General features: G+C 44.0%; 1 protein-coding gene across 2 annotated transcripts in view; it reads left to right on the forward strand.

Annotated features, from left to right (window-relative positions):
* The window catches only part of COL24A1 (collagen type XXIV alpha 1 chain), a 322,172-nt gene that overhangs the window by 37,730 nt on the left and 271,406 nt on the right, over positions 1 to 13,036 (forward strand). For both annotated transcript variants that reach the window (XM_073643550.1, XM_073643551.1), the window contains exon 2: positions 87 to 151. In XM_073643550.1, the coding sequence (XP_073499651.1) occupies positions 87 to 151 (65 nt within the window). The remainder of the gene's footprint in view (positions 1 to 86; positions 152 to 13,036) is intronic.

A 13,036-nucleotide genomic window follows, 5' to 3' on the forward strand; every position in this document is an offset into this window, starting at 1 on the left:
GACTGCTCTGGTTGCTATGGCTGCTTTGGTTATGATATTTTTTTGTTATTATTTTGCTGTTTAAGTTGTTTTTTTCTTCATTTTAGGATAAGCCTCCTAGTTGTCGTCGCAGTATGCACAGCTGTGAGTGTGGCCGAGAAACGAGCACAAGGTGAGAGGAAGCTACGCTTTTTATTACTATACGACCATGTGACATTGTAGCGTAGAGACCACGAGACACGGCCATTACAAGTTATGACCTTTGGAAAAATCTCTGCAGCTTGTGACATATTGTCCTGAAGCAGAAAGGAAGCAATTGTGACTTTCCCGCCTGTGGGTGGTTGTGGGGGTGGGAGCGACACGGCCGCGCCGGGAATGACTTTGTATTTGAGTGTTATTAAACAAATGGAAAAAATAAATAAAACAGCAGGATATGATTATGACAATGCCTGGTGGTGGCTCCGCCGCCGCCGCTGCTTTTTGCAGCTGAGGAGGACGATTCATCACATAGACATGAGAAGAACGTCTTCTGCTTCTACTTATGTGATGCAAGAAATATTTCCAGAATAACAGCTCAAAAAAAAGATGATTGCAGTGACTGTCCGGATGATTAGGAAGTAGTTCAGGGTTACTTGCGCCTTGATAAATGACAGACAACAGAGAAGTGACACCGGAGCGTTAGCATTAACGTGGCAACACACATACCAGGATTATAGGACTGAATTAGGATTTGTAAGGGATTACACTTACAATGACAAGGTGCAGCTATTTTGTCTGTTTTTTTTTAGGAGCTCAGCTAGAAAGGAAAAAAATATTGGGGTAAAGCCTTTATAAGCCACGTGGAAACTTTAGGCTATGTTCACACATTGCGTTTTTGCTGCATTTTTTTTTCTGCAGCAAAACCTGATCTCTTGCCAGGAGGTTTGTTCAGGATTTTTCTTGCTTTTTTGCTTGTTTTTGGTGGGGGTTTTTTTTTCAGTGTTTTTTTTTTCACTGTTCTTTTGTCTCTTTATGTATATGCATAAAGTTAAGCGGAAAAAAAAATGTTATTCTGGTTTTGGCACAAAAAATGCTGAAAAAAACCGGCGTTTTTGGTGCGTTTTTTCAGCGTTTTTTTTCATCACTTCCATTACTTCCAATGGGTGAAAAAACACTGAAAAAACGCTGAAAGAAATGACATGGTTTTTTTTTGCAAAATAAAGCATGCAAAGCACAAAATCCTGAACAAAAAAAAATAAGCTGCGTGCATGAGATTTCTGGAATCTCAGACTTTTCTGATACTGTAAAACGCAGATGCAAATTTGCATAAAAATACGCATCAAAAAATGCTGAAACAAACAAGATGTGTGAACATAACCTTAAAGAGGCTTTCCACTATTAAAAGTGATGATATGTGTCAAAGATGGGAGTCAGCAACCTGCGATTCTACAGCAATTGTAGAAGGATATGCTGGGAGTTGTAGTTTTATAGCAACTGAAACTCACATTTTTGTAGAGAATAGAGTCTATTCTCTTTATAAGTAATGTATACAAAATGTATAATTTTATACTATAGTTGCGATTCAGAGTTCTGAATCTTAAAGGAACCATTAAGATTAATCTATTCAATAGACTAAGCAGTGGACCCATTGGTTCCTTTAAGATTCAGAACTCTGAATCGCAACTATAGTATAAAATTACACATTTTGTATACATTTCTTATAAAGAAAATATGTTCACATTTTTGTAGCGTATAGACTAATCGGTGGAACATAGATTTGTCCACATTGCATCCATTAGAACACTTGAAAGTCATATGGTGCTTTCTGTAACATAGAGAAAGGATTAACAATACATGAAATCATAAGATACACAAAATTAAAGGCAGATAAAAATCAAATGCACAAAGTGAATTCGGCATTTAACCATATCGTCAGATTCAAAAATGTCGGAACTTTAGAAAAGATGTAAAACAACCTTGAAGTGGCTGAAAAAGACGTATAAAAAATTCTGATACTAAAGAAAATGGACTTTACAGTATAAAGGGGTTTTCTCATTATTGATTTTCAGGAGCACACTGTAACCCTGCTTCTTAGTTTCCAGCCTGACGGGTGGCAGTGCGCTCCTGATGATTGACAGTTCAGGCTGGCATTATGGCTATGCCATTGGCCTAAACTATATGTTCTCCGATGCTGTCAGCAGAGGCAGCATTGGAAAAGTGGAAAACCACTGAGACTTCTTGCCTAGGAGACCCAGACCATAGCTGTACTCCTTGCAAAGGAAACTGCAGCAGTGGTCTGTAACCTAGGCAACGAGTAGTAATCAATGAAATTAAGGTTATGTGCCCACAGTCAGGAGTCGCTGCGGGTTTGATGCTGCGTGTCTATGCAGCATCAAACCCACAGTGTCCAGATGTTACAGCATAGTGGATGGGATTTCTAGAAATCCCATGTACACTATGCGTCTCTGAGCAACTGTTGATCACCCGCGGACACTGAAATGCGGCGTGTCTTTCAGACCCGCAGCATGTCAATTTCTCTTGCAGGTCCGCATGTGGACTTTCCCCATAGATTCACATCTATGAGGAAAGTCCGCATGTAAAAAAAGAAAAATCGCGCCGCTCATTTGCATAAAATGAGGGTGGAAGCCACACGGATAATCCGTAGCGTCGCGGCCGCCAGCGGCTCCTGACCGTGGGCACATACCCTAAAAATGTCTCTGCTCTTGAGAGGATTTCCAATATGAGGTAAATTGAAAAGTTGCTTGTTTTTTACATGCACTTTGCAATCTTACCCGTTGATGATAATGAGAAAAACCGTCTAAAAAAATAAATATTCAAAATCAAATCTAAATTCACGCGGTGGACACTACTTGTTTTTGAAAGTTTGTATGAATGGCAGATGAGATCCTGAGGCTTTGCCCATTTCTTCTCACCAGGCCTTAGCCACGGAGTCTGGTATATTCAATCACTGTAGTCTGCCGACACGTATTTGACAGATTGAGAGAACAAGCTGTCTCTCCCCTGACTGAAGTGATGGCGTACTAAACTATTTTATTTCCTGGAGGTGTGGACTGAGGGGACAAGACCAAGATCTATTGTGGGATACTTTAACCCTGTTTCGTATTGTGGACTGAATTTGACCTGATAGCGTAGTAAAAAGAAGAAAGTAATTTTCTAAGACAAGCTACAACACTCTCAGCACATATTTGCGGTTACATGGTACACACCAGTGTGTTATATTTATCCACTGCAATACCATATATTAGAATGAAAAAGTAAAAAAATTAAGGCCTTGTATGCAGTGAAAGCTAAAAAGCTTTATGCACACTGGTATGAGTATTTCTCAAGTTTTATATATACTCTTACTATTAATATTATTATTATTATTTATATAGCGCCAGTATTTTCCACAGCGCTTTACAGACATTTGAAATATATATATATATATATATATATATATATATACATATACATATACATTGTGGCAAGATGACTCGCTCGGATGCTTCCGGAAGTACTCAGGAACCCGGGTTTTCTCTGTAGGCTTTATTAACCCCTTAAGGACCCTGGGATTTTCCATTTTTGCATTTTCGTTTTTTTGCTCCCCTTGTTCCCAGAGCCATAGCGTTTTTATTTTTTGGTCAATATGGCCGTGTGAGGGCTTATTTTTTGCGGGACGAGTTGTACTTTTGAACAACTTTACTGGTTTTACCATTTCATGTACTGGAAAACGGGAAAAAAATTCCAAGTGCAGGGAAATTGCAAAAAAAGTGCAATACCACAGATTATTTTTTTACCACGTTCACTGAATGCTAAAACTGACTTGCCATTCTTATTCTCCAGGTTACTATGAGTTCGTAGACACCAAACATGTATAGGTTCTTTTTTATTTAAGTGGTGAAAAAAAATCCAAATTTTGCTAAAAAAAAAAATGGCGCAATTTTCCAAGACCCGTAGCGTCTCCATTTTTCAAGATCTGGGGCCGGGTGAGGGCTTATTTTTTGCGCGCCGAGCTGAAGTTTTATTGATACCATTTTGGGGTAGATACGATGTTTTGATTGCCCGTTATTGCATTTTATTGCAGTGTTGCGTCGACCAAAAAACGTAATTCTGGCATTTAGAATTTTTTTCTCGTTATGCCGTTTACCGATCGGATTAATTCTTTTTTTATATTGATAGATCGGGCGATTCTGAACGCGGCGATACCAAATATGTGTATGTGGTTTTTTTTTATTATTATTTTATTTTGAATGGGGCGAAAGGGGGGTGATTTAAACTTCTATATTTTTTTAATATTTTTAACAGCATTTTTTTTTATACTTTTTGCTTGCTTCTATAGTCTCCATAGGAGACTAGAAGCAGCAACTGTCCTATCTCCTCTGCTACATAGAGGTGATGAGCAGATCACCTCTATGTAGCAGAAATGTTCCTGTGCCATGAGCCCCGACCACTAGGTGGCGCTCATAGCGATCAGTACATGACAACCACTGGAGTCTGCTGCAGACCCAGGGTTGTCATGCCCACCCATCAGTGATCCGCGATCACGTGATAGGGTCACCAATGGGCGGGGTAAGTGACGCGCTTCCGGAGCGGCGCTGTTAAATGCCGCTGTCAGAGATTGATTTCACCCGCGGCTGTTGCGGGCACATGTCAGCTGTATAAATCAGCTGACATGTGCCCGGTTCAGTGTGGGCTCAGCACTGTAGGCCGCGCTGAACAGGGGGTGACAGCCTGGTGCGTACTATTACGCCCCAGGCTGTAAAGGGGTTAAACGCCATAAAGCCCTGCACTCCAGCAAAATAAACACAGCCTTACTGGCAAAACGACAAAACAAAAGAATAAATGATAGCAGAGTCCATATGAGTATGGGATTCACCCACATCGGTTGTAGTCTGAGCCTTCAGCTCTGTCCTGAGCTGAAGCTCTTTCAGTCTGGAGAACTTGCCTCTCCAAACCAGAACAGAGAAAAAAAACAGGACTGAACATTTAAATGTAGCTCAGCCACACCCGGAGGTGGAGGTATGGCAAATGACTTCCCTCACATCTCTATGTCATTCCCATAAAACCGCATCCTTTAAAAGAGTTAACCCCCAGCATATAACATGCTGGCAGAAAGTTTATTGGTTTCAGTTCACACAGGTTAGAAACCTGCATGACACATACCTCCCCTCATATATCATACCAGTGACTCTGTCACATATCCCCCCCCCCTCTGCCCAAAGCCGGGGGTTTGGGCACCTTCCGATACCAGACAGGGAATTTTAGAAAGGGCATCAGTGTTCCCGTGTAACTTCCCAGGCCTATGCTCTACGTGAAAGTTGAAGTCCTGAAGAGCTAGGAACCATCTAGTTACCCTGGCATTTTTACCCCTCTTTTTCCTCAATCATTTCAACAGGGCATGGTCTGACACCAACTTAAACTTCCTAGTGTATCTATGGCCCACTTTATGGCTAAACACTCCTTTTCTACTATTGCATAGTTTTTCTCGCAGGAGGACAGCTTCCGGCTCAGATAGAGAATGGGATGTTCTTCCCCATTTATCTCTTGAGAGGGTACGGCTCCTGGACCAACCTCTGAAGCGTCTGCTTGAACCACAAACTCTTTCTTAAAGTCTGGTTCGACCAGGACCGGTTGTTTACACAGTGCTGATTTCAACAGTTGAAATGCGGTTTCTGTTTCCTCCGTCCACTTCACCATGGTTGACCTGGTGCCTTTTAGGAGATCCGTCAGTGGTGCGGCCATCATGGAAAATTTTGGGATAAACCGCCGGTAATATCCCACCATTCCCAGGAACGCTCTTATTTGCTTCTTGGAGAGCGGTTGCGGCCAGGTCTGGATTGCCTCCACTTTATTGACTTGCGGCTTTATTTCGCCTCTCCCAATGACATAGCCCAAGTACTTATCCTCCTCTTTACCAACAGCTCATTTTTTCGGATTTATTGTAAATCCCGCCTTCCTTAGAGCATCCAGAACGGCCTGTAGTTTAGGTAGATGACTAACCCAGTCTGGGCTAAAGACTACAATGTCGCCAAGGTAGGCTGCGGCATACTTCTTATGTGGGGCTAGGATCCGATCCATCGCCCTCTGGAAGGTGGCTGGGGCCCCCTGTAGTCCGAATGGCATCCGAGTGTATTGAAAGCACCCATCAGGTGTCGAGAAAGCCGTCTTCTCCCGTCTGGGACATAGGGATCTGCCAGTAGCCCTTTGTCAGGTCAAGAGTGGTGATGTACCTTGCCGGACCACGGGATAGTCCTTGGTGTTGCCATGGATGCACCGAATGCCCACAATTTTGGAAAGGATCAACTGGTGGGGAAGGGTAGCTCTGATTAAGGTCACCAGACTCCCAGAGTCCAACAGTCCAAGCACTTTTACTCCATTAACAGATATGGCACACGCCTGCGGCCCCTCGTCTGGTCGACAGTCCACACTGCAGGCTGGAAAAGCATAATAGGAGACCCGTCTGCCTAGGCTGCAGTCCATGGGCTCAGGGGACATATGACACCTGGCGGCTACGTGTCCAGGGTTGTGACACCGTCAACAAACTATATCTTTGACAACAGCCCTGGTGGCACCTTCAGTGGGAGTGGGACGCACCCCAGTGGTGGCTCCAGACCCCTTCCGTGGTGAACCCGCCCCCTTTTGGCTATCCCAGTACGGAGAAGTGACTATATCTGGTTTCCCAATGGATTTCTCAACCACCAGGTACCTCTCTACCAGGCCGATGAAGTCAACTGCGTTCTGGGGATCGCCCTGGGCAACCCAGGTCTGTACCGACTTGGGAAGGGAGTGCATGAATCTATCAATGATCACCCGCTCTACCATCTGGGCTGGACTGGAGGACTGCAACGACTTCTGAACAAGATGCAGTAGGTCAAACATCTGCGAGCTAGGTGGTTTGTTGCTTGCATACGCCCAGTGGTGGACTCGTTGGGCTCTCACCGCCATATTCACTCCCAGGAGTGCTAAGATCTCTGTCTTTAGCTTGGCGTATTCCTTGGCATCCTGCAGTGCCAAGTCGTAATATGTCTTTTGGGGTTCCCCTGACAAATATGGTGCCAGAACCTCTGCCCACTGTTCTGGTGGAAATCTCTCCCGATCAGCCACCCTCTCAAAGACTGTCAGAAATGCTTCTACATCATCCCCAGGGGTCATCTTCTGCATGGCCCGTCTTACCGCCTTCCTGACGTGGGAGTCATCAGTCGGCCCTGGGGGTGGGGCGGTTGCCCTGCCCTGGATGGCATCCACCAGAAGCTGTATCTGCTGTTGCTGCTCCTGCTGGTGCTTCTGCTGCGCCTTTTGCTGCAACTGGATCTGTTGAAGCAACAGCTTAGTCATCACCTGGTGCTGCTGCTGAGTCTTCAAGTGCTGCTGGTGCATCTGTTGTTGGCTCTGCACCAGGTGCTTAATGAGCTCCTCCATGCTGCCGGACTTCTCTGGCTGGCTGCCGGACTTCACCCAGGACATCCACCAGTCTCGGTGGCAGGTACACGTGTTCCTGGAATCTTGCACGCCTTGTCCACCATCTGTGGCAAGACGCACGGACGCTTCTGGAAGTACACTCAGGAACACGGGTTTTCTCTGCAGGCTTTATTAAACGGCATAAAGCCCTACACTCCAGCAAAATAAACACAGCCTTACTGGCAAAATGACAAAACAAAAGAATAAACGATAGCAGAGTCCATATGAGTATGGGATTCACCCACACAGGTTGTAGTCCCAGACTTCAGCTCTGTCCTGAGCTGAAGCTCTCCCAGTCTGGAGACCTTGCCTCTTCAAACCACAACAGAGAAAAAAAAACAGGACTGAACATTTAAACGTTGCTGAGCCACACCCTGAGGTGGAGGTATGTGGAATGACGTCCCTCCCATCTCTATGTCATTCCCATAAAACCACACCCTTTAAAAGAGTTAACCCCTAGCATATAACATGCTGGCAGAAAGTTTATTGCTTTCAGTTCACACAGGCTAGCAATCTGCGTGACACATACCTCTCCTCATATATCATACTAGTGACTCTGTCACAATATGTATATATTATTTTTCATTTCAAAAAGGTCCATATTCTAAGCACAATCACAATACTTCTGCCTGACACAAAATTCCAGTGGTTTAAAATATAATAAAACCTAAAAAATAAATAAAGTGGTCTAATTCATAATGGAAAATGTGCAAGAATTCTCTTGTTATTCTGGATGGATTGTGGTCAGGTCCATCAGGTCTTCCTGTCTATGGTCAGTATTTCTCGTGTATGATAATGCTATAACTAAGCAAAATTAGTAGAGTACGGACACAAAGTAAGCTGGATAAAAGTGGCCATTAAAGGATTTGCCCAATGAAAAAAAAATAATGTTTTTACGTATCCTGTAGATAGGTGATAATGATAATATATCACTAAGGCTCTGACTGTTGGACACCCCATGATCACCAGAATGGGGCACTTTTATACTCCCTAGAATAGAGTTGAGGTGTCACAGATTTACCGCAACAGAGAGGGGCCAGAAGGCCGCAGCGTCTGATTTCACATACTCCTGCACTGATCAGAAGCACTTCTCCTTCATATTAAACAGTGTAGGTTTCTGTTAGCAGTGCAGGGGTTAATCTGTTCAGCTTGGAGTCTCTGAAGCTTCCCAGCTTGGATGATCTCAGCTGTTCAGTATCGGCCACTCCCCTCTCCTATATACAGTTATATGAAAAAGTTTGGGCACCCCTATTAATCTTAAGCTTAATGTTTTATAAAAATTGGTGTTTTTGCAACAGCTATTTCAGTTTGATATATGTAATAACTGTTGGACACAGTAATGTTTCTGCCTCAAAATGGGGTTTATTGTACTAACAGAAAATGTGCAATCTGCATTCAAACAAAATTTGACAGGTGCATAAGTATGGGCACCTCACCAGAAAAGTGACATTAATATTTAGTAGATCCTCCTTTTGCAAAAATAACAGCCTCTAGTCGCTTCCTGTAGCTTTTAATGAGTTCCTGGATCCTGGATGAAGGTATTTTTGACCATTCCTCTTTACAAAACAATTCCAGTTCAGTTAAGTTTGATGGTCGCCGAGCATGGACAGCCCTCTTCAAATGATCCCACAGATGTTCAATGATATTCAGGTCTGGGGACTGGGATGGCCATTCCAGAACATTGTAATTGTTCCTCTGCATGAATGACTGAGTAGATTTGGAGCGGTGTTTTGGATCATTGTCTTGCTGAAAGATCCATCCCCTGCGTAAGTTAAACTTTATCACTGATTCTTTAACATTATTGTCAAGAATCTGCTGATACTGAGTGGAATCCATGCGTCCCTCAACTTTAACAAGATTCCCAGTGCCGGCATTGGCCACACAGCCCCAAAGCATGATGGAACCTCCACCAAATTTTACTGTGGGTAGCAAGTGTTTTTCTTGGAATGCTGAGTTTTTTTGCCGCCAAGCATAACGCCTTTTTGTATGACCAAACAACTCAATCTTGGTTTCATCAGTCCACAGGACCTTCTTCCAAAAAGAAATTGGCTTCTCCAAATGTGCTTTTGCATACCTCAGCCGACTCTGTTTGTGGCGTGCTTGCAGAAACGGCTTCTTTCGCATCACTCTCCCATACAGCTTCTCCTTGTACAAAGTGCGTTGTATAGTTGACCGATGCACAGTGACACCATCTGCAGCAAGTTGATGCTGCAGCTCTCTGGAGGTGGTCTGAGGATTGTCCTTGACTGATCTTACCATTCTTCTTCTCTGCCTTTCTGATGTTTTTCTTGGCCTGCCACTTCTGGCCTTAACAAGAACTGTCCCTGTGTTCTTCCATTTCCTTACTATGTTCCTCACAGTGGAAACTGACAGGTTAAATCTCTGAGACAGAGATCCTTCCCCTGAACAACTATGTTGAATAATCTTTGTTTTCAGATCATTTGACAGTTGTTTTGAGGAGCCCATGATGCCACTCTTCAGAGGAGATTCAAACAGGAGAACAACTTGAAAGTGGCCACTTTAAGTAGCTTTTCTCATGATTGCATACAATTGGCTATGAAGTTCAAAGCTCAATGAGGTTACAAAACCAAAAAAAGTGCTTTAGTAAGTCAGTAAAAAGTAGGTAGGAGTATTTAAAACAAGAAAATGATAAGGGTGCCCATACTTATGCACCTGTCAAATTTTGTTTGAATGCAGATTGCACATTTTCTGTTAGTACAATAAACCTCATTTCAAGGCAGAAACATTACTGTGTCCAACAGTTATTACATATATCAAACTGAAATAGCTGTTGCAAAAACACCAATTTTTATAAAACATTAAGCTTAAGATTAATAGGGGTGCCCAAACTTTTTCATATAACTGTATACTTGCCTGTGGCAATCTGGATTACCAGTGTTAAGTCTTGTATTGCCTGGTGAGGAGTGGAGGTGTCCATTGTTTGTAGAGGTGTTTGGAGTGTTTATCTTTGACTGCTGCTAGGTGTTTTGGCTGTATGCAAATCCTCATCCTTTCCTATTTAGTTTCCCTTCCTTTTCTCACCGGTGTTCCCATCTGTTGTCTGTGAGTGCATATTTGTATGGTTGGTATTTTCAGTTATTACTGTAAGTCCTCCCTTGTTAGTCAGGTTTGTGTATATTCATACACTATTCCTCCTCACTTCCCTGGATGGGGGAGGGGGACAGATATAGAGCTGATTCAGGAGTTCAGCAATGTACGTGGGCCCACCATCTTCACCATCAGAAGTAATCTGGGGAGCAAGGATAACTAGGGTGCCTCCAGCGTTAGGGACAGTGAAGGAGCCCCTGCCCTCCGGGTAATCTGACAGATGCATCGTGACAGGCGGTGCACATGCTCCACTGCAGCTCCATTCATTTTCTAAAGGGTTTGCCAGAAAAGATTGAGCTCAGTCCTTGGCAGTCCAATAGAGCATGAATGGAGTGGCAGTTGAGCATGTGCATAGTTATTCCTTTCTAAAGGCACATTCAGATATGCTTGTAAATCAGATTGAGATCGGACTGCAATGTACGGACTGGCCGCAGGTCTCCCAACCCAACTTCATGTATTTCTATGTGGCTGTCACGTTCGGGTCAGGAGACCCATGGCCAGTCCATGTATTGCAGTCTGATCTCAGACCAATTTACACACACGTCTGAATGCGCACCAAGGGGTTGATAATAACCTGTTCTAGTAATCGGTGGGGGTCCAACTCGTAAGGATGGGATATATGGGATCCAAAAAAATAGATGACAACCCCTTTAAACTTTCGGATTCCTCCATTCATAAGCTGGTTATGCATATTAATGAGTAACTAAACTTTTTTTTTCATAAAACGTTTTTTTTTTAGTATGTCTTTAATTGTCTGCATATCGGTGGTAATCTAGGTTCTGTGACCCTTAATGATGGCTGAGAAGTGTACAGCTCTGAAGACAGGATTAGGCTTTCTGTTGAATCCATACTCAGCTCTGTGCACTCGCTCAGGCTCCCGCCTCCTGAGCTGCACAATTCTCAGCCATCTTTTCATCGATCGGTTGGGTCTCAGGACCCGGATGCCCACTGATCAGCAGGAAACTATAAGAAAAAAATTAAAAAGTTGAGTTACTCTTTAACACTGAGAATCAGGGAAAGGTGAGTGGATGTCAGATACTCCTTGCTGTCGGGCAAATGTCAGAGTAGGGTCTACCAATCCACATGCATATTTGATCTATAATATAATTACCTTGTAATGTCTTCACATCCTGTTCCGTCCAGATGTGTCCGGATCCCAGAATTCCAAGCGGTGGAAGTTCGTCGACCACCATATTGGGACACCCAAGTGATGGGTGTCTCAATATGGAAACCGCTGGTGGTACCAGCCTCTTGCGCGGTACCACCAGCGGAACTCAGTAGCGAACACGCTGTACACGCCGCCGCCGGGATCATGATTCACTGACCGCCACCATCTTTGTAATTCGGCGCAGTGAATCATTCGGCTGATCCCGGCGGTGTTCTCAAAACGAGAGAACATATGAGGGAAGAAGACAGCACAGGAGTGGAGAGAAAGCAGACAAGGGGGAGAGAGAGCAGACAAGGGGGAGAGCACATGGGTACACAGGTCAAAGAAGAGAGCACATGAGAGGAGAAGACAGTAGATGGGGGAGAGAGAAAGCGCACAGGGGGTGAGAGACAGAGCACAGGGGGGAGACAGCTCAAACGGGACAGCACATGAGGGGAGAACACAGCACAGGAAGGACAGAGACAGCAGACAAGGGGGAGAGCACATGGGGTACACAGGTCAAAGAAGAGATCACATGAGAGGAGAAGACAGTAGATGGGGGAGAGAGAAAGCGCACAGGGGGTGAGAGACAGAGCACAGGGGGGAGACAGCTCAAACGGGACAGCACATGAGGGGAGAACACAGCACAGGAAGGACAGAGACAGCAGACAAGGGGGAGAGCACATGGGGTACACAGGTCAAAGAAGAGATCACATGAGAGGAGAAGACAGTAGATGGGGGAGAGAGAAAGCGCACAGGGGGTGAGAGACAGAGCACAGGGGGGAGACAGCTCAAACGGGACAGCACATGAGGGGAGAACACAGCACAGGAAGGACAGAGACAGCAGACAAGGGGGAGAGCACATGGGGTACACAGGTCAAAGAAGAGAGCACAGACGGGAGAAGTCAGCACATGGATAGGAGACATTCTCAACGCTGTAAAGCCTGCCCCATCGTGACATTACCGCCCTCCTGATGCGATAGCATTCGGCCTCCATCTAGTATATAATATGTATTTGCAGTTTTATTTTGATATATCAATGCTGTCTGCGATTTTGTTTTTTTTGTTCAGAGCTTTGTAGGATAGAGAAAGAGGAGTTGGTCACATACTGTACATTCTGAGACCAAACCCAATTAATCAGGGCAACCAGGGGAATTGGATATTTGCTGCTAGAAGGACATTACTGTAGTTTGCAGCTATTTTTCAATTGCAGTTAGTGCTTCTCATGTTTGTTAATATTTACGCTTGTGATCCAGGATGTTTGGGAATAAACAATCTAATTGCTACTGTGCATACAAGCAATAGATACCTAACATTTCCTTCATTAATTAAAGGATGGCTTTCAGATGGAGATTTTCTTATGGA

Source organism: Phyllobates terribilis, unplaced genomic scaffold (genome assembly GCF_046119375.1).
Source record: "Phyllobates terribilis strain yellow unplaced genomic scaffold, ASM4611937v1 Scaffold_8__6_contigs__length_399053987, whole genome shotgun sequence".
NCBI classification, from domain to species: domain Eukaryota; kingdom Metazoa; phylum Chordata; class Amphibia; order Anura; family Dendrobatidae; genus Phyllobates; species Phyllobates terribilis.